At 41.0% G+C, this 20,962-nt stretch overlaps 2 protein-coding genes across 5 annotated transcripts; one reads left to right on the top strand and one right to left on the bottom strand.

The window, feature by feature from the left end:
• Window positions 1-1,299: 1,299 nt before the first annotated feature.
• LOC142964161 (transmembrane protein 150A-like) lies at window positions 1,300-12,049 on the top strand. Its single transcript, XM_076104357.1, has 8 exons — window positions 1,300-1,357; window positions 4,547-4,833; window positions 5,015-5,062; window positions 5,171-5,257; window positions 5,547-5,614; window positions 8,134-8,261; window positions 8,345-8,522; window positions 9,240-12,049. Exons 2-8 carry the CDS (start codon window positions 4,769-4,771, stop codon window positions 9,539-9,541), a joined length of 876 nt encoding a protein of 291 aa, XP_075960472.1. The 5' UTR covers window positions 1,300-1,357; window positions 4,547-4,768; the 3' UTR covers window positions 9,542-12,049.
• A 3,312-nt stretch (window positions 12,050-15,361) lies between these two features.
• rnf181 (ring finger protein 181) lies at window positions 15,362-17,506 on the bottom strand. Of its 4 annotated transcripts, none has more exons than XM_076104360.1 (6): window positions 17,390-17,506; window positions 16,736-16,863; window positions 16,517-16,653; window positions 16,280-16,395; window positions 16,107-16,181; window positions 15,362-16,001 (listed from the first exon to the last, which is right to left on the bottom strand). In XM_076104360.1, the coding sequence occupies exons 2-6, from the start codon at window positions 16,819-16,821 to the stop codon at window positions 15,942-15,944; spliced, it is 474 nt and encodes a 157-aa protein (XP_075960475.1). In that variant the 5' UTR covers window positions 16,822-16,863; window positions 17,390-17,506; the 3' UTR covers window positions 15,362-15,941. The 4 variants fall into 4 exon arrangements, with proteins under 4 accessions (XP_075960475.1, XP_075960474.1, XP_075960476.1 ...); XM_076104359.1 differs by lacking the exon at window positions 17,390-17,506 and adding an exon at window positions 16,966-17,303; XM_076104361.1 differs by lacking the exon at window positions 17,390-17,506 and adding an exon at window positions 17,007-17,303.
• Between the last annotated feature and the right edge of the window lie 3,456 nt (window positions 17,507-20,962).

Below are 20,962 nucleotides of genomic sequence, written 5' to 3'. Positions count from 1 at the left end.
GGAAAATTGAATATGACTCAGGTGATGTCCTGTATATTACTGTATGTATGCCATGTTTATGCTGCATCAAGCTCAAGCCAATAAAAATAAGTGCTAGCCATGTATAAAATACATAATGTCAGTAGTTGAGCTTTTCCTAGTCACCCTCAATTGAATACACCACATTGATGTTCATTTTTGTTCTGTGCTGATCACACAGTTGGTGGCACTTGAATAGAGCAGAGCCATTGACCCCAAATATACATTGATCAAATATAACTTGATTAATTATATTTTCATTTTAAATGATACCTTCAAAAATAAAAGAAAAAAATACTGTTGCATTTAAAGATATTTTCACTTTAAATGATGTTCTGTAATAATAATTGAATTTCAAAAATGGAAAAGGAAAACAAATTTTAAAATGGCTTTTACATTTGACTTTTTGTTATTCCACTTAACTGCCTCCTATCATATTCCATCTCAGTATTAATTTGTTTTCTACTTCATGAAGTCTAACCCACAAGAGAGCAGCTGAAGCTTTGATTGGATAACTGTTACGTGTGGGTGGGAATCTTGTGTGTCAGAGCCAATTACTGCTATTAATTGCACCTGTGCCTCCCTGCTTTGACACGTAAAGATGACTGCAATGGATGCGGTTAAAATTGTACTTCTCTCATTATAAATGTGGGTCGGTGCCAGCGAGGTTTTTCCAGTTAAAATATGACATTTGATATCCTATTCCAGATTTGTTGTCCTACAAACACGTTTCGTGGGCATTTTTTGAAACATAATTTTAAAAAGGGTATAAGAGAAACATTCGCGTTCCTCTTATGTGTTATAAATTAAACATCACAGTGGACATTCTCATCAAAAACTATGGAGGTGTCTGTCGCCCAGCAGGCCTGTTAGTTACATCAGAATAAAACCAGAGATTGTGCGAAAATAAAAGCATCATATTCATTAAAACAAATAATGTTAAAAAGATCAACCCGGTTGAACACGTAGTGAAACTGTTGATTTAAATTAAACTGACATGTAAGGTGATTTTATTCCAGCTGGCACCGAAGGCTTTTTTAATTCCTGGGGCACACATTCGCTGATGGGGATTCTTCCAATGTATCAATTGTTTTGTTCATGTAAATACGTCTACATCTATATTTCTACTCTTATCATGAACGGAATGAGTTTGTAAAATGAAACAAATAATGTTTTGAATAATTTCCTAAAAGCCATTCTCACAGTGAAACTATCATGTCTTATTTTGAAATGCACAGCCGGAAGTCATTTATGCCGCTAGCCTCGTCTGCTAAGAAATCTCTGTTTTTAAAGGGAAACCAAGGTTGTTGAGGTCTGTGGTGGGCATAGCAGGTTGAAGGTATGTGCAGATTCCCCTTTTGTGTACTGACTGTCCCAACAGCGTCAGTTTTATTGTCCTCTAACTGTCTTTTGTTTAGCGGCTTATCACTTAGGTTAGCAGAAATCAAAGAGCAGGCAAGTCAAGACAACTGGTAAAGTGCAAGCTAACAAGCTAGCTCGGTTGAAGCTAATAAAGCTAACGGTACCGTTAACCGGTTCACTGGCACAGGCTGCCGACCACAGTGATGCTGCTCAGTCTGTTTGGCTGCACTAGTCGACTGTGGAGAAGTGAATATAATGTATTTGCTGTTTATTACATTGTCACAGTTATACTCAGTCTTACAAGTACAGTGCCGAGTATTTCCTCTGAATGGCTGCGGGGGTTGGGGGTGCTATGGCCCCCCCATAACGTTACATATACTCAAACACACTCAGCTTTGCGATGATTAACTCAGTATCCGGCCTTTTAGCTGCTCCTGGGAGGCTAGTTATGAATATTAAAGAAACATGATAGTTATACTGCATATATCTGACCAACTTGAGCTACATCTGCAACTGATTTGTGAACTTTCACGGGTTATTCATAATTTGACCTTATGCTGTCATGGAAAGTTTACAGTGTGTGTGTGTGTGTGTGTGTGTGTGTGTGTGTGTGTGCGTGTGCGTGCATAGCTTTAACTGTGATGTTAAAATGTTTCTTTTGTGAATAATAACAATTAAAAGACAGTTTATGTGCCTTGTCACCCGGCATATTGCAAGTGTGTGAAATAGAAACATAATTTCTTAATTGAATACCTAATTATGACATCAAGTCGAGTCCTATCTGGGTGTTGTCACCTGCATGGAGACCAATGCACAAGCCTACATTTTTATATTATTATAATATCTTAAAGTGACTATATGTAGAATTTGAAAATGTCTCAGATGTAGTATCAAATCAGCAATTCACGCTGGCCGTATCTGTCTGCTGTGGGTCAACGGTGTCGTGTGATTTAGGCTTCAGTCTTTTATTGTTGCCTTTATGTCTTCTCCTGGCTGTGATTTGCAAGCCTCACTATCTTGTGTGAGCACTGTAAAACAACCTGGTCCTGTAGTGAGTATTCTGGCCTTTCATCAGAGCACCATACAGTCCTTCAAAAGCACTCTATTTCTCACTGCATACATTCAGAAGAGGAAACGATTACTATGTACACCAAACCATATGAAGAAACGGCTACACTTGAGTGATGAGTGCAGGAGAGAACCAGAGGACATGGATGTAACAAAGCTGTGTGTGAGAAAACATCCTTATCCAAATCTATTGTCAGTGTTTAGCAAGCTGTTGAACTGTGATGTGATGTTGAGAGCACATGTCTGTGTACTCACTATGGCTTAAGGTCCGTTAGTTAATGAAGTCCATGCAGATGGAGGAGCTTGTGTGGCAGATGGGGGGGGGTGGTCATTGCGGCAGGTGAGTCATTGTCTCTTAGATGGGGGACAATAATAGGCTTTCTGTCTGTACACTTAAGTCTAATCTTTAACCACACCAAACCCTTCTGTTAAAGGAGTCTAGTACTGTAAGCTACTGAGGTGTCTTTCCCTCAGGAGTGACCTGGTTGACGCGCTGGTTGTAAGCCCAAGTTATCTTATGTTACAATTGATGTGCGTTGCGTTAGGTACATCATCCACAGACGAGGTTTGTTGAATGAGAGTCCGTTTATCTCCTTAACAAATAACAAAGGAAGTTGATGACATCACATGAGCGAGCTGATACAATGCCAGAAAGTGACTGAGAACCGTTACTGTTTAAAAACCAGATGTAGAATATCTTAACCGGTGGGGTGTCTAAAACTGTTGCAATAAGTGATGAGAAATGTAAAAAATTAGCAAATCACAACACCAGTAATTCAAAGGAGAGCAAAGTTCAAAGCTGCAGCAGGATAAAACGGTCGAGTGAAGGTTTCCCACACCTGAACAATAAGCAAGGAGAATTTGTTTAAAAGTACTATAAAATCACTTTCAACACTACTTTATTAGAGTTTTAGACTTCCCCTTTCATTTGGATCAGTTCAAGACGGGTTCATCCCGTTCACTGTATATTCCCTCTGAGAGAAGAACACACTTCTGTAAAGTGATACGTGTTGTTTCTCCACCACAGAGCTGACCGTGGCCGAGTCCTCATTCTCACAAGGTTACACTTTTCCCTGACGCTACCGTTCACAGCGTCACGTTGCTGTTCACTTCTCTCCAAGAGGTGCTTCTCTCTCTGTCTCACAGTGCTGCTGTGATTTTAGAGAAACGTCACCATGAAACAGGGCAGCAAAAACAAATGCTTTTGTTCAGAGCATGTTTTCTAAATGATGTACATTAAACGCCAGGTTTTGTTTTTAGCCATTTAGAATTCCAAGAGCAAGGCTTCCTCTTCATACAAACCATTTCCATTCATGTTTAAATATGATCAAATGAGAACATTATCCAAGAAAAGGCTGATATCTCTAGTTTGCATTCTTTTATTAAACACATTTTGACGAGAGATTGACTGTGATGTGGAAATGCTTCTGTCATGTTCACAGAGTACAACATTCAGACCACTGACTGGTTGTCAGCTGTAGTGTTTGCTGCGTCTCAAGTACAGAAGATGTGAGGCGATCTGTCTCTGACCGTGTTCAGGATGCAGGCAAATCCGATTTTGTTTCTCAAATCAGATCTTAAAAAGACTGAGCAACCCATCTGCATGGGTTGCTGTGGTAACAACGTAGACCTCAGTGGCTAAGGAGGCTAGTATACATCGAGAGGAGGAAGCAGCGAGAAAGGGAAAGCAAAGTGAAAGTGCCCAGAACTGTTGTTCACCTCGGTTGTCATCCATTAATAATTGTATGAAATGTCAGAAAATTGTGACAAATGTAGGTCAGTGTTTTCCAAAGCCCAGGATGACGTCCACAACTCAAAGATATTCAGTTAACTGTCACAGAAGAGTAAAGAAACCAGAACTTATGAACATGTAAGAGTCTGGAATCGGAGAATAATTTGATAGCTGACGACTAATCGATGACTCGTTGCTGCTCTAAATTAGACCCAGTGAAGAAAAAAATGGACGCTCAGAAAATGGTGAATTAAGTCTTCATGACGATGTAACTTCTGGAGTATAATTGACGTCACAGATGTATGATAATGGTTTTACTGAATGTATATTCTTCATATATTTGTACTTTGCCCTCTCTTCTGTCAGGTTGCTGCTGGCTGCAGGGCCCTGTGGAGCAGAAGAGCTGTGCCATTCCCCCTTTTTTTTCCTCTCATGTCCCCCCCCCCCCTCCCGGTGTGTTTCACTGTGTGTTGGTGACCCCGCACCCCCACCCACCCCCCACCTGATCCCTCCTGTCGTGTTGCCACTCCAGCCCGAAGCCCCCCTCTCACCCCATGCTTGGGACAAAGCCAGCTCACTGCCAGCCCAATGACTGCCTGGATCGTCCTGCCTGTCAGCCTGTCTGCCTTCTCCATCACAGGAATATGGATAGTGTGAGTTACAAGCAACACTGTGTCTGTCACAATGAAACATACTGTGTTCACATTATCAGGTGTACAGATGTTTCTGAAGCCCAGTAGAACGGTTCACCTTGTCTCATTAGGGATCACAGCGCTGCGTTTGACCTTTTGCCACTTCTTGCTTTACATTGTGGTGTGTTCCTTTCCCCCTCAGGTATGCCATGGCTGTGATGAATCACCATGTTTGTCCTGTGGAGAACTGGTGAGGGATTCTCCTCTTGTTTTATTTATTTATTTTTAATGTGGGCACAGTCTGATGCCACAGCTACCAGTGTGGGAGTGAACTGAACGTCTTGTGTCCCTGCTCCAGGTCTTACAATGTCACATGCACAGAAGAGCTTCCCCGACCGGGCTTCCCTAAGACATGCTGCACCATCCAGGACATCCCCCTCATCAGGTCTGCGTCTACCTTTCCTCCTCTCTTTGTTTATGCAGTTTACAAAAGCAACTGTGTGTCAGCAAAAGCCCTGAGGCATGAATTAGCACCTTGTTATGTTGTGGCTCTTTGACAGTCATTAACATCACTTTGTCTATTGATATACATTTTGACTACATGGCTGTGTGTCTTGGAAGAAATACAGACAAATGGTAAAAGGAGTGTGGCCTTGCATATAGTGATATATTTAGATAGATGTTCTTCTCCTAGCTTTTAATGCTGAGAGCTGTTTTGTCTCCGTTTGCTACAGTAAATGTGGATCCTTCCCTCCTGAAAGCTGCCTGTTCAGCCTGATCGGCAACGTTGGAGCCTTCATGGGTAAGGCCTCGTTGTGACTGAATTTAAAACCATACACACACGCACGCACAGTTATTTCATTAGAAGACATGTTGTGTGTGTGTGTAAGAGTTCTTTCTTTAAAGGAATAGTACAGCATTTTAGCGGAGAGTCAGAGGACAAGATTGAATCCACTCACACGTCTGTATGCTAAATATGAAGTTACTACCAGGATTAGCTTAGCTTAGCTTAACGACTGGGTACAGCTTGCCGGGCTCTGTGTTTCCTATTGGTGCCTCAGAAGCTCCGAAAGTGCATAAGCCAACAGACCCGCATCATCTGCAGAGATGGGATGCAATTTTAAGGTACCCAAACCAGACGCACTCCTCCCGCTGGCTGCGCCTTTAAATCCTGTCCGTGAAAATCACAAACAGGATTAGTGACGAGGGACGACCCTGGCGGAGGCCAACACCCGCTGAAAAGGTGTTTGACTCTCACTTTGGTTATACAAGGACTGGATGGCTTGGAGCAATGACTCTGGTACCCCAAATTCCAGCAGAAACCCCTGCCGGACTCCTTCCACACTCGGGTTTTTGCTTCGGCAAGTGCCGCAGCTGCAGTCCTTCTGGCCAACCTTACCTGCTCTTCTATTTCTGGAGACCCTCGGGCGAGTGAAGTCCAAAAGGCCTCCTTCTTCAGCTTGACGGCCTCCTTCACCGCTGGGGTCCACCATTGGGTTCATAGGTCGCCCCCACACGATGACGTTCTGACCACAACTCCTAGCAGCCGCTTCCACAATGGAGGCTTTGAACATGGCCCACTCTGATTCCATGTCCCCAGCCTCCCCCCCAGGAGTTTCTCTGGAGGTGGTAGTTGAAGACCTCACGCAGAGGGGCCTGTCTCAGTCACACATGTTAATATGAAAGTTACACGAATTTAAACTTTTTCCTTTCCTGACAGATGTTATTTTTATGAGCATGGTATCAATCTTTTCATCTAGCGAGAAAGAAAATAAGCATCTTTATTTACAAAATGTGGAATTATTTCTGATCCCATGACCAAAAAGAATCCAAAACAAATATGATGTACAAGTGGGGTATTATAAAGGAAATTAAATATTCTCAAATTGTTGTCCCATAATGTAGTAAAATGGCAAAGAAAATTGTTAAATACCGGTTATTCAATATGCAATGTAAAATTGTCGATCTGCCACTAAGTGCACTAAATAAAACTGCTGCCGTCTGCTCTTTCACACGAAGCAGCGACTGAGTACAGCTGACGTGAAAGTGTTTGATGTCTGTCTCCGCTGTCCATTATGTGTGTTGTATTAATCAATGGGGCCCACAGACAGCAGCCACTAACCTCCAAGAGATTTGGAGGGACTTGAAATAGCCTGTGCTCTCTAATCAATAATGAATGCGGCTTTCCTTCCACTCCCCCCCCCTCTGTCCTCTCCTCTGCATGTGCCCTCCACGGCCTTCCTCTTTAGCTCCTCCTCCCCCCATCTTGTATTTCCACCACTCAGCTCTGCCCCAATTTTCTAATTTCTGCTTTAAATGCTTCTCTCCCGCTGTTTTCACGATTCATTTATTTTTGACAACTTTTCTTCTCGTGTGTATTGAGAGTTATTGTTATTGTTTCATTGCATTTTTATTTCTACATTCTGTTAATTTCTCCTTTCTCCCTCTCACTAGTGTGTGAGCTGCTTGGATGATTTAGTGTTTACTGTCTTGGTGGTAGTACTGTAACACACAGCAACCTGCAGGTTTATGGTTCTCAAAGAGTGAAACGAACAAAATGGGAAGAAATTGTGTCAAAAATCCCCCGTCATGCAACCTGAGACGTCAATAGCTTTCAGAATACGTCCCCACTGACACAGCAGTGAAAACAAATCAGCAGGATGATTGTCCACCAACAGATGACTTTTTATATGGCCTGCTATACTATGACCTTTTTATTACACACTAAGCTATGACTCTCATTTTGACATTTTACACAACATACTATACTACGACGTTTTCTATGATAAACAAGGACTTTTTATGACATGCTATACTATATTCTGACATTTTTATGGCGTAGTATACTGTCTTTACTATGACGTCTTTGCCAGGCGTTATGTTTTCAGGTTGTTCAACCCTCCCATACTTACGTAAGTCAGGAACGCCTGGAGGGGAATTATTATAATGTAGCACAAACGTCCACTTTGACTCGAGGTTAAACTAAGATTTGTTCAAAGATCAAGATCACTGTGACCTCAACTCTGTCTCATTCTCGTAAATATCATATTTCAGGAACGCCAGATGGTATTTTTTTCACACTCTGCACAAATGTCCACTTGGACTCGAGGATAAACGGTCACGGTGACCTCGCAGAACTCATGAATTCATATGCCAATTATGGCAATTTCACACACACGTCTACGAGGGTAAAAAGATGAAGTGATGACGTGGCTGTAAACTGGCCTGGTTGGCGGAGGCATACGACCTCGAGGCGGTAATTCTCGTTTCTATATTTTGTGTGTCATGGATGCAGTGTAAAGCTTCCCTTTTGTCCTGCAGTGGTGATGGTGTGCTTTCTGCGCTACGCCCAGGTGATCGAACACAGCCACCGATGTTGGGTCAACACCAGCGCTCTGGTGTCCGGCTGCACCAATGCTTTGGGTCTGGTCATGGTGGGCAACTTCCAGGTAAATATGAATTATCTTAACTCAAATGTTGGTGACCTCAGACAAGTAGAAGCCACTCCTCTGACCGTACTGCTGTTTGTCAGGTTGATCACGCCAAATCTCTGCACTATGTGGGTGCTGGGGTGGCATTTCCAGCAGGACTGCTGTTTGTGTGCCTGCAGTGTGTGCTCACCTACCGGGTGGCTGTGACGGCCCTTGACTACTGGATGGCCCATTTCCGAGTAGCTCTGACGCTGGGAGCCATGGTGTCCCTCGTCCTCAGTATCCTTCACCTGCTAGCGCCCCCTTGTTGTGCAGATCTTATGTACTGTATGTTATATCTAAACACCATGTTGGATGTGAGGAGACATTTTGACATGAAAGACACAGTTTGTAACGACTCCCATTTAGGCCAACCGGCACGAAGGTCTTGCACACTGGAATGACTTATGGGGTTGTTTTTTTGTCATTTTCCCTTCAGTAGCCGTGTTACAATCCTGCACGGATTAAGACAACTCTGAGACAGGACAGCGAGGCCATGACAACATTTGTCTGGGCTTACTTTTATCTCCCTCTCCTGCCATCTTATTTAACAATCGCGATGCCTCTCCTCCCTGCCTTTTGTCTCGGTGGTGTCCGGGGTGACGGCTTTTCCTCCACAAAACATTCAGTCCTGTATGCTGTCTCCTCTTCTGTCTGGTGCCAGGGATGAGAACCATTCAGGTTCATGTGTAAGAGTCTGAAAAATAGTCTATCCTAGCATTCCCTCTTTGGCATCCCATTATTAAACCCATCTGTTTTATGGAGCTATGCAAAGCCAAATTCTATTTCACCCTAATAATATAATGTATTCACTCCTGCACATTGTCATATATATCATGTCATTACATCATGGATTGTTCTAGACAATAGGAAGTGTGAATAGGAAGAGGAGCTCTATTTGTTTTGCTCCTCCATCTACCCGATGTGTTTGTTCCCCTTAACTCGCCGTCCTCCCAGGTGGCATCTTCTTCATCCACGAGAGCTTTGTCCTGCAGCACGCTGCAGCCATCTGCGAGTGGGTGTTCACGGTGGACATCTTGGTTTTCTACGGCACCTTCACCTACGAGTTTGGCACCGTCACCAGCGAGACCCTGATGGTGGGCCTGCAGCAGAGTCACCACCATGGTTCGGGAGTTATCATGGGCTCCAGGTCCCGGGGCTCGACACTGGGTGGGGCGACTAAGGGCCTCAAGTCCCCCGGGGGAAGCAGCACATCCACACACCTCAACTGTACGCCAGAGAGCATAGCCATGTTGTAGCTCTGCAGTGCTGCTCAAAGGTTTGCAGAGGTGCTTCGTTGGCTGACACAGGAGGGCAAGACAACCGAGGAGGAGAGGAAGTCCTGCTATCTTTAACCGTTGAACCAACACCAGGTTATCCCATCTGTAATGCTGTACTATTTATTTTTTTATTTTTTTATTTTTTTTCCAATGTTGGTGCGAGCCACTGCAGTCGAATATCTTGTAGCGATGTTGAAAGGTTGAACGCGTGGAGCTAGCTTGAGCACTGGAACCATGAATGTTTTCCAAGATGGCGGTTGATTTGGGCAGTTCTTCACCGGAGTCGGTTGTTTCTTGAACATCGCTGGTGTGCCCACAATGTTTTCCTCCGCGGCCCAGACGCTCCTTCATGAACTACCCAACGCTCAGCGGGGCCCACCTGTTTTGGCCCTTTGCTTATCTCTGCACGGGACCGTTTTTTTTGAATGAGAGAATAACAATTTATGGTTGAGTTTTGAATTTGCATAGTAAGTACAAAATATTGAATGTTTGAGAAGGGAACAGTTAACAGTTGTGTATGTTTTACAGGCTGTAAGCATACGGCCTTTTAAAATCAATCAAGCATAAGTTATCCGTCAAGTGACAAAAATCATTCATTTCACTCGACAATTTAATTGGTTGCACAGATGATTTTGAATGCAAATTTTGATGGTATTTTTAAAATGATTTTACAAACTGTATACGTGTATCTTGAGCCACTATAATTCTTGAGATCATAATCCTTGGCATTGGCATTGGAGTGCAGGATTACGACGAGGACCGTCTCAATCACTCATAACTCTCTGAAGTAGTCTCCCTTGATGTCATTCCGTTACTGTCCAACACGTTGCATGATCCGAGGATTTCTTTGCAACATTTACATTTCATGCTGTCTTTTTATTTCATTGACTGTGAAGTCCGGTGCAATAATTGCCATCAATCGTCTGATCATTTCCGCTCCGCTGGAGTGAATAATGCCTTTTTTCAGTGTGTTGGAGTTGAACGCGGGGCTTTTCTTTTTGTTTTTTAAAGAAGTGACACCAAGACATTTTAAGTGACCTAAATATTATAGTAAAATAAGTAGATGTGGAGGTATAAATGTAATCCGACTACCACATTGACACAATGACGTAGTTCTTGCCCACACACCGACTTGATTCCAGGCTGGACCCTTGGAAGCCTTATTTGAGTTTTGACGATAGGTTTTCTGTTAGATATGAAGCGATGCTCCGCCTGCTCAACAGTTTATGTTCACAGGAGTTAACCGAGAGGTGAATATCATGCTTGTAGACCTCGTGCCATAAACGTAATGGCGTCACAAGAGTGTCCGTGCAGTGTTACAGACTTTACTAAACGGGTCGTAGACTGAAAGGAAAGTGTCGTGTATTAAGGTTGTGTATGATTTCCTGTTGCCAATTTCTCTTTAAGTGATATTTACAATTGTGAATTAGCTTATCGCCAGACTGCCACAAACTACCACTGCTCAAACTAAAGCTGACTCATTACACACAGTATTCTGCCCTCTGCGTAGTGTTGATACATGTTTAACTGTCTAACAACCGGATGCCAGCAATACACGTTTTAAAAAAAGGTCACATCACCTACCTCTTTTATCTTTTGTGGGTTTGATGTTCTGAAGGATAAGATAGAGTTTGAAAAGTGTTTTTAATATGACGCTAGCTCAGCAATCCAACGCTGGATCCACAAAGTCTCTGCAAGCTTTTGACAGGACGGCGGATCTGCTGTTACACGAGCTGCGTGATCATATGTCGGGTCAGTTTTCTTTACTCTTTGTGCATTTAACTTCCTATGCTTTCTGGGACTGCAGCAATCCTGTCTTTGTTCTGCAAATCTTGCCAAAAAAAAAAAAAAAAGGACTGGAATCCACTGGAGGTTCAGATGGTGTTGTGTGCGTCCGCAGCAGGTGTATGAATTGATAAGAGTGCACAGTTTCAGCCTTATCCCTCGGGCTGTGCCAGGGGGAACATGTTCAGATTTGTGTTTATTTTAATCTTGTGTTCAGCTGTAGCCTATTTCACCAAACTGTAACTAAGTCACACGGTGTGACTACAAACGGCAGCTTGTATGAGCCCTCGCATCAGGGTTGGATGTATTCTGTATACGCATCTGTTCTATGATACCATCTTCCACAGGCCAAACTTTGAAGGTAGATTTTACAACTTTTTGTTCTTTGCCAGTAAGCTTTCATATGGTATCTTTGTTGGTGGAAGGATCCTACAGTACAAAAAGCTGACCTGTACATGTCTTGAACTCTTCTAACATCACCACAGAAACAATGTCTATAAAAATGTATTCTACATATTTCCTCAATTTGAAAAATATGTCAAAGAATGGTATAGTCAGAGAAAACCCCCAAAAAACAAGTCCACACAGATTATTTTGTTTCCTTTTATAAATTCTGTAAATATGTACAATTTGTCTATCATTTAGGTATTTTCATTTGACAGAGATTTATATTCAAATATGAAATAAAAATGATAAATTATATGTTTTGCATGGATTGTCCTTGATTCACAGAAGATTGTCGTTGTATCCCTTTAAACAACAAAAGTATCTGTAAGTTGCTGCTTAAAGCCGAGAGCAAAATGACATGCTCATACACAGTATACACACACACACACACACAGTATACTCACACACACACACAGTATACTCACACACACACACACAGTATACCCACACACACACACAGACCGTGTGGAATAGTCTTTGGGTGGTTATTACCCCGATTGCTATCATTGTGGTCTCACCAGATTAGTTTATTATTATCGAGTAACATATTTCTGATATTGGACTTTATGCCAGTGATGGTGGCTTTGCAGCTTGTAGTTCTTCAGGTTTCCGTGCTGCAGGCCTCACTACCAGAATGTGTGACCCGCAATAAGTGTAAATATTTGATTAAGGATTCGGCTCCACAACTGAACTGAAGACTTAAATTCAACCGCCAGGACCGGCTCATTCTGTCAACATTTCTATGACATACTATGACTTTTTGTGACCTATTGATGGCATACTCTGTGATCTTTTATGACATACTACACTATGACTTTTTTTATGAAATTTATATTCTGACTTATTTAAGATGTTTTCATAACATACTGTATAAGATGTTGTAATTACTTTATTATGACATAGTATTAAGACGTATGTGTGACATTGTAATGAAATACGATTGACTGACTTATTGCATACTATACTATGACTTTTTGAGTACATTTTCATGACATAGTATATTATGACTTCTTTATATTTTATGATTGTATACCATACTATCACATGTGACATTTTACAAGATATAATTATTTAATGCCTTGTTTTTGGTATACTGTACTATGACTTTGCTTTTACATTTTGATGACCTATGACGTGTTGTGACATTTCATGGCGTATTACACTATGACGTTTATATAACGTTTTTAATGACGTACTTCAGTGCACTTAGACAATTTATCACATTTGATGACATACATAACTTTTTTAGTGAATTTTCATGAAACATTTAATGACAAACTATACTATGATATTTTCAAGACATACAATATTGTGACTATTTTATTACATTTTTTTTAGCCAAACTATACTATGACGTTTTTATGACATCTTTTATGACATTCATACAGTGGCGGGCCTGCATTTTATACCTGGGCCTTCTGTGCTGTCCTACTACAGTTGCATTACCTCCTAATAACCTCATTATGACGCATCAATCCAGCAGACCTGCAGCGGATCCACGCATTCCACCACACAAGAGCACGAGCCATTCAAATATTATTCATAAAAACGACACGAAATACTTTTTTACACATATGAAACTATGATTTGTTTTGACATGCTGACTTTTTCATGACTTTTTTCAACATATTATACTTTGACTGGTTTTGACATATATTAAGATTTTATTGTGACTTTTTTCGTCATGACTTTTCATGACTATGACTTGATGAGTATAGTATGTCAAAAAAGTAATAGAAAGTCATAGTATTGTCTGTCCAAAAAAGTCAGGAAAGGTTACAATATAATATGTCGAAAAAAGTCATTGTAGTCCCCGTTGCTTATCAAGAAAGGCAACCACGGTTGCTGATTGCTTGTTTAGACGTGTGCAACAAATAGCGAAATCCAGTTTCCAACATCGGCATTTCATTTCTCACAATTGCATCTTTTCCAACATAAACAGAGGTTGGTTATAATATCGCACAGTCAAAAACTGTTTGCTGCTGTATATTCAGCAACACCTGCATCAGTGACCCTCCTGATTATATTCATTTGTGGCTTAATTGACAGCGGCACTACGCCCCCAAGTGGTGGGAGGTTTTACGAAACAAAACAATAACAAAATGGTTCTTACAGCCATAGTATAGTATGTTAAAAAAAAGTCATTAAAAATTCATAGTATAGTATGTAAAATAAGTGATAGTATAGGATGTCAAAAAAAGTAATTAAAGTCACAGTATAATACCTTGTATTCTAAAAGGAAAGTGTGTCATATATTAAGGTTGTGTATAATTTCCTGTTGTAAATATCACTTAAAGACAAAATCGACAATTGTGAATTAGCTTATCACCAGACTGCCTCAAACTACCGCCACTCAAACTTAAGCTGACTAATGCCACCCAGTCTAGGACACGCTCAGAGTAAGTTTTTGTTTTAGTGAGCAACAACTGTAACAATCCTGTTTTGTCAAAAAAGAGCGGACTCCTCTGGAGTTGTGATTGGTTTTCTGTGTGTCTTTGTGACTCATTAATGCGAGTGCACTGTTTCAGCCTTATCCCCCGTACTCTTGCAACAACAACACAGAAACGTCTATAAAACTGTACAAAACAAATCAACACAGATTATTTTGATTCCTTTAATAAATTCTGTAAATATGTACGATTTGTCTATCATTTAGGTATTTCCATTGGTCAGAGATTTATATTCAAATATGAAATAAAAATTATAAATGATTAAATGTTTTGCATGGATTGTTCTTGAAACATAAAATTGCCTCCGAGTCCGTATAAACAACAATCTCACTAAATTGCTGCATAAAACAGAGAGCAAAATGACATCATGGTCATACAGTACTTGTTATATTGACAGTGTGGAACAGTATTGGTATCATCCTGAAGCTAATAAAGCTATGGTTAAAAGTCTTTGGGGGGGTTGTTGTGGTTCTTTATATATATATATATATATATAAAATGGTCTATTCATTTGAAACACAATTATAAATAACTTTTGGCATATGACAAAGAATGGCTAACTTGCATAATGTACTGCTGGTTAAAAATCCTACCTAAGTTGAGTCAGCAAGGTTGCAAGTTCTACATTGTGTGTTACCACATGCACAAATAGCAAACATGGGTTTTCCCCAGATTATTGTTGTAGTATAGAAGTGGTATAAATCTGCATGTGATGTAGAAGAATCAAAAAAACAATCCAGATCACACTGGTTGTGTTATTAAGTGTTCCTCTGTCTCGGCCAGAAGAGAGGCGTTGCCTCCTCAAACATCACGGGACAAGTTAAAGGGGAACCAAACTATTTTACACAAAAAGGTCAGTTTACTCAGCATGAGGCAAGTACTACTCAGCCAGTGAAAGTAGTTGTATATATTCTGTGGCTCGAGAAGAGATTGTTCAGTTTGTACCTCGGCTTGAAGAAAACAAACCTACTGACAGCCCGTGTGACAGTGGGGGCATTTACCTGACAGGGTACCTGACATAAAATGCAGAATATATGTAAGTGTATACTATTCATATTGCATTACTGAAGTGCACTTTAAAAATTATTTCTGTGGAAAAAACGAAAAGAGTCAGTGATTAAAATATATTCCTGTGTTTAAATAAATCATATAAATTTGACAAATACAGCTGAACAGACGTTTTTTTGTGTGTTTAAAAGGTTATAGATTTAAATCAAAAAGGAATAAAACCAGAAATGCTTCAGGGCCGCCGTCAACATCATACTTGTCATAAAATATTTTCATCCCAACTACAAAGAAAAGAACATTTATCCAACTGAAATATGAGCATGTTCAATGATCCTGTTGCTTTTGCTGCATTCATGCCGATGATTACCCCGAATGCAGTCAAACCAAATTCGTTTTGTTTTTTTAGAATGGCGTTACATAGTTTTTGAATGTGGGATATTATTCAGTGATGGTGGCTTTACAGCTTGTAGTTCTGTAGTTATTTTTGCCAATTGGTAGATAGTGAAGATGTCATTTATATTCCTGACTCATAACTACAGATATGAGGCTGACATGAGAGTTTTTCCCATCCGCATGCTTGAAATTACGTTCTGCACGAAATGGCATGAATGCAGCATTATGCATTTCCTGAAACATTCATTTTTCTCATAAATTTCTGTAAAAAGTCGCTGTGCCACAGCACAGTTGAGTCATGTGTACATGGATCCATGTAGGTCCTCCAGCCGGTGCTCCCTCTGTTTTCTTCTCTCCTACAGGACAGAAAACAACACTCAGCTCGGGACTGGTGCTACACAGGAAGCACAGCTAGAAGATGACGCTCATTTGTACCGTCCAAAGCATATTTACACACTCACCTTGTCTTTTTTAAACTCCTCATACTCTGAATTGTCAGTCGCTAATTCAAGGCGGCACAGCGGACAGGAGTTGGTCTATGATTGAAAACATGCAAAAGATTCAAAAAGGTATGTTTTTCCCGAACATGTCCGATGTGGAATTGAATTCTGAATGATACATGTGTCAGCTTTACCTTGCCCAACCAGGGCAGTATACATCCGGAGTGGAAAAGATGTTTGCAAGGCATTTCTCGAACTGACTCTTGTGCCTCGAACTCCAGCAAACACACAGGACACTTGAGACCTTTATCTGTGAGATATAAAAACACACACACAGTTAAATCCCTCCCTACCTAAGCATGATCTCTGCCTCTGTAAACCTCCGCATTTGTTGAATATCAGTTAAACATGACTGATGTCATGTCTGTCACCTGCTTGCTCTGGAGAAATGATGACCACAGTGAGGGTCTGAACAGCCGTTTTGGCAGCCGGAGGAGGGAGACGCTGGTCCCAGTCGGACAAGTCGAACGCCCCCGAGTCGAATAAGTCCAAGCCCTGCATCAAAGACCTATGAACAAACCAACAGTCTTACTGTACACTAGTAATCAATGTGAAGCCTTACAATGTGTGGGAAGTGTGTTGAGCCTCACCTGGCCAGCTCAAGTAGTGCGTTCTGACGATACTGCTCCTCCGGGTTGGTGGGCTCACAGTTGTGTTCATCAAAGTAGGAAGCCATTGTGGTGAGGCCGATGTTTGAGTCCACTTTGCATTAAGATACCTGAAAGACATGTGGATGTTGTAGGTTCACCAATTTGTCAAAAAAAAAACATTAAATCCACAGCTGACATTTAAAAATGACACCTGAGGGATTTGGCATGACCTTTAAGATGATGAGGTAATAACCATCCCTCTCGTGCTCACCTCAGGGCTGTAGGCCAAACTACCTGCTGTACCATCAGGGTGAAATATACGACATGTAAATACTTAATGCATATCTTATAACTTATACTAATTAATACTGACGTTTTAAGTTTAAGTTTAACTCAAAACGTTCATCAAATGTTTGATAAACTTTACGCATGAATGAACCTTTCATACTATATAAGATATATATAATAGCATTGCTCATTCTGATAAACAAGGACACATGAATGCTGTTTAACGGTATTTAATGAGATTGGTACACTTATAACTAAAGTCAACGCTAGCAAGACCTTCGTTTCTTGAACTTGTACAAATAGACATACCGTACTGTACAAAAGAATACAGTAACACATTCTTTGCCAGACTTTAACTCGACTTACCTGAAGTGTTAGCAAAAATAAACATGTCATTCTCTCTGGTATGACTATCAACCACGTGATACTTGTGTCCAATCACAGGACGGAACGGCTCCCGTTTCTTCTTATTCTCTACGTTTTGTGGCGGTTGACCAACGACAGCGTTGTATTAGCGCCCCCACCTGGTGCGGGGCGTGTACTGCCTCTCTAAAGTTATATAGAGTCTGTTGTTTTTCAGTCAAAACATCTGGTTTACTATCTGAATTAAGTTTTTGTTTTAAGTTTGAATTTTGGGGCAGTAGTCTCTATTGCTCATGCATTTAAAATAGCCTCCTTACCTCTTTAATCTTTGAGGAGGAAGGAGGTATAGATAGTTACTTTATTAATAGCGTAGACATTTTTTCGCTACAGCAGCATTAATAGGTACAGGTAAAGCAATAAAAAACAGTAAAAATATTTTGAAATGTTAAATATAAAAATGCACAATATATACAATAAAATAGAATATTAAATTAACTAACTAAACAACAGTGCAAAGATTTAACCAAACAACTGCATTGTACAGTTGGACTAATGTTCGTGTTCGATGGTGTTTCCTTGAGTGCGAGTGTAAAATTGACGCGTCGAGTGAAAACATGTCACAAATGAAGCCCTTGTATACTATTTAATAACAAAACTGAATTTATTTGCTTTAATCAGACTAGATGAGAGGAATATCACTGTTCATTACTACTGACATTCAGAGTGAAAAGAAAAGAAAGAAGAAGAGACACAAACAACTCAAATAAGGTATGGCTTTGGTTAAATAACACTCTACTCAACTGATTCGAAAAGACAACCGTTACATGATATCTTAAGTAGAGTGAAAAAGGATTTAAGGCTCTAGAATTCCCTGAAAAAGACAAAAGGCCCGATATATCTCTGCTGCATGTCATGATCCCACGTGGAGGTGTGGTCATACAGTAGATGCTACTCAGATGCTGAGGGACACGAGTCATCAACTGACCACCGGCCTCTCACTTTTACAGCCATCATTTTTCAGTGGACTCCTACATGAAACATCACTGCGGACTATTGACCTGTTATGAGTATTGTGCTGACTTTGCCAGTGTTATTAGACATGATACTGATACAATGGCACAGACGCCCGATGCTGAAATACAAAGCTGTTAATCCCCGGTTGCAGAGTCATTGGAACATCACAGGCAACTTTCTCGTTTTGTGAACTTCTTTCAAAAACAAGTGAACATTCATCAGCTTCTCAATACAGTAATGATACCAAAAATATCAAAATATCTTTGCTATGACTCCTCACCAGCCCTCTCCTTCTTTGAATGAGTGGTTATCAAACGCATGTACATGCTAATAAGCATGCCAGCGTTTTGCTTACATTGCAGCTGCTTTTGATATATACAAAAAACTAGTCAGGATGTACCAAGAAACAGTAATGGTAGTTTAAGAGATGCACAATATACTCCCAATATCTTTGCGTGATTCCACTTCACTGTAAGAGACAACTGCAAAAATCAGATTTCAGATTGTTTTCTCTTTTCTTCTGTGAAAATACAAGGAATGATTTGGCAGATACGGCAGCTACTGGTGGACGACTACATACTGAACTTCCTCATTGACAATCACTGTGAAAATACTCATCCATGCATAGTTTGCCTTTGGCTAAAAAAATAGGTGTGGTTTGTCACTCTGATTCTGGAAACTGTAAGATGGATTCAGTTCAAACTCATCTTTGTGACACGAAGTGTAAAGACACTAGACTGTTCACACACACAAAGTAATTGTGAATGCTGAGGCAGCCCATTGTCAGTCAATGCTACAGTGATATTATGGATACATCCATCTGCTCTTTCCAACTTTACACCATGTGAGGGGGATACGCGTTCTACCCTCCTCCGTTGTAACGTTAAAAAACAACAAGTCACCTGCTCCCTGCTGTCGGTGTCGGATTCTTTTTTATGGTTTCTAAAATGACACGCTCAACCAGTGAGCAACAATGTCACACATGCCTAGTGTTTCATGAATTTCTACAGTGTTCAGTAAGATTTCACCACCATCTAACAAGATAAAAACACAGACAATGACAGCTCTCTGCCTGTTGAACATATCCAACACATTTCAGGGGATTAAGAAAAACACCGTAGTCGTGTATATTATCAGTGTTGAGTTGAAAACCCTCGTAATGTCACCTTTTGAGTATATCTGCGTCACACTCCGGCCTACTGACCAAAACTCAAAACCACCTGTATAAGAGCCTCAATGCAAAATGCAGAGCTGGCGGTCTGAATATAGGGATGTTTCTCCAAGTTGATGAAGGACGAGTTACAAGTATTTTAGCAGAGACTGTATGCTGCTTCAACCACATGCACATCCTTAATCCATACACACTTCCAATGTCACTATCAGAGAACGGACAGCCTTCTTTGATACCAACACAATAAATCCCATCCCAACCCTACCTGTGCTAAAGATGCTTTAGACACTGATCTGACCTGATCCAGAGCTGCTCTCACTAACTCCCTAACTGAACAGCTTGACGAAGCAGCCATGGCAGTAAGGCTTGTCGTTTTGTTCTTTAAAGGTGCCTTTGTTGAGCTGTTTCAGGCAGAAGGCACAGACAAAGTGCTCCGGGTGGAACTTCTTGGACATGGCTGTGATGCAGCGTCCCGTGATGGGCTTCTGACAGCCGGAGCAGAGGGAGCCACGGCGCTCGTGGTAGTGCACTTCACAGTAAGGCTGGCCATCGTGCTCAAAGAAACTTCCATTCACAAACGGGGTGAAGCACTCCTGTGAACAAAAACAAGAGAGGAAGCAGAGGAAGATGCCGTTATTCTGGAGCTATCATTCCTTTAACAATATCCAGCTGAACTCTGGTACATGAAATAACGCCAGAGTGACAGAAATGACAAGATACAGACCCTGCAGACAAAACATTCAGGATGCCAAAGGCTGTTCAGCGCTGAGATGTAGTTCTCCAAAATGGCTCTGGCACAGCCGCCACATTTTGGTGCAAACATGTCAAAGTAATCCTTCCTGCAAAAGGCTTTTCCATCCTTTTCATGAAAGCCTTCATAGAAATAACAAACAGGTTTTAATAAATCACAAAACCGAAATGCAAACAGAAACTATTGTTTGTACTACTATGACTGGACTGTAGATATAATCACAATACCTTCTGGCCCAAAGAAAGATCCACACTGAGCGCAGAAGAAGTGTTCGGGATGCCATGTCCTATCCAGCGCCGTCACAACTTTCTGAACAGACATGAGAACACGAGTTGTTGGCTGACTGTACTCTACAACAGACACGACCACATACGTAAACAGCAGCGACTTACATCCAGTATGGGCCCGTTGCAGTAGTAGCACCGCGGGGAGAACAAGTTGTGGTAATCGGTCTCACAGTACGGTTGTCCTTCTCGCTCAAAGAAGTTCCTGGAGCCGATCTCCTCTTGACAGTGCGTGCACACAAAGTGTTCAGGGTGCCACGTGCGGCCCATTGCAGTCACCACCTAGACGAACAGAAAAGTGGATTGTACAAATTAAATGATTAAAATTACAATACATATATATTACAGACGTTCTA

The sequence above is a fragment of the Anarhichas minor genome, unplaced genomic scaffold (assembly GCF_050575085.1).
Source record: "Anarhichas minor isolate MPS153535 unplaced genomic scaffold, ASM5057508v1 ptg000030l, whole genome shotgun sequence".
NCBI lineage: Eukaryota > Metazoa > Chordata > Actinopteri > Perciformes > Anarhichadidae > Anarhichas > Anarhichas minor.
Note: the sequence above shows the minus strand (reverse complement) of the source record. Positions and strands in the feature narration are given on the sequence as shown.

What these genes read in the sequence shown, in the direction of transcription:
- rnf181 (XM_076104360.1), bottom strand. Translation starts at nt 16,821, where the DNA reads ATGGCTTCCTACTTTGATGAACACAACTGTGAGCCCACCAACCCGGAG. An exon ending in CATTTCTCCAGAGCAAGCAG is followed by an intron (nt 16,396 to 16,516) that starts GTGACAGACATG and finishes TATATCTCACAG; the next exon opens with ATAAAGGTCTCAAGTGTCCT. An exon ending in TACTGCCCTGGTTGGGCAAG is followed by an intron (nt 16,182 to 16,279) that starts GTAAAGCTGACA and finishes TTTCAATCATAG; the next exon opens with ACCAACTCCTGTCCGCTGTG.
- LOC142964161 (XM_076104357.1), top strand. Translation starts at nt 4,769, where the DNA reads ATGACTGCCTGGATCGTCCTGCCTGTCAGCCTGTCTGCCTTCTCCATC. An exon ending in GTTTGTCCTGTGGAGAACTG is followed by an intron (nt 5,063 to 5,170) that starts GTGAGGGATTCT and finishes TCCCTGCTCCAG; the next exon opens with GTCTTACAATGTCACATGCA. An exon ending in TCATGGTGGGCAACTTCCAG is followed by an intron (nt 8,262 to 8,344) that starts GTAAATATGAAT and finishes GCTGTTTGTCAG; the next exon opens with GTTGATCACGCCAAATCTCT.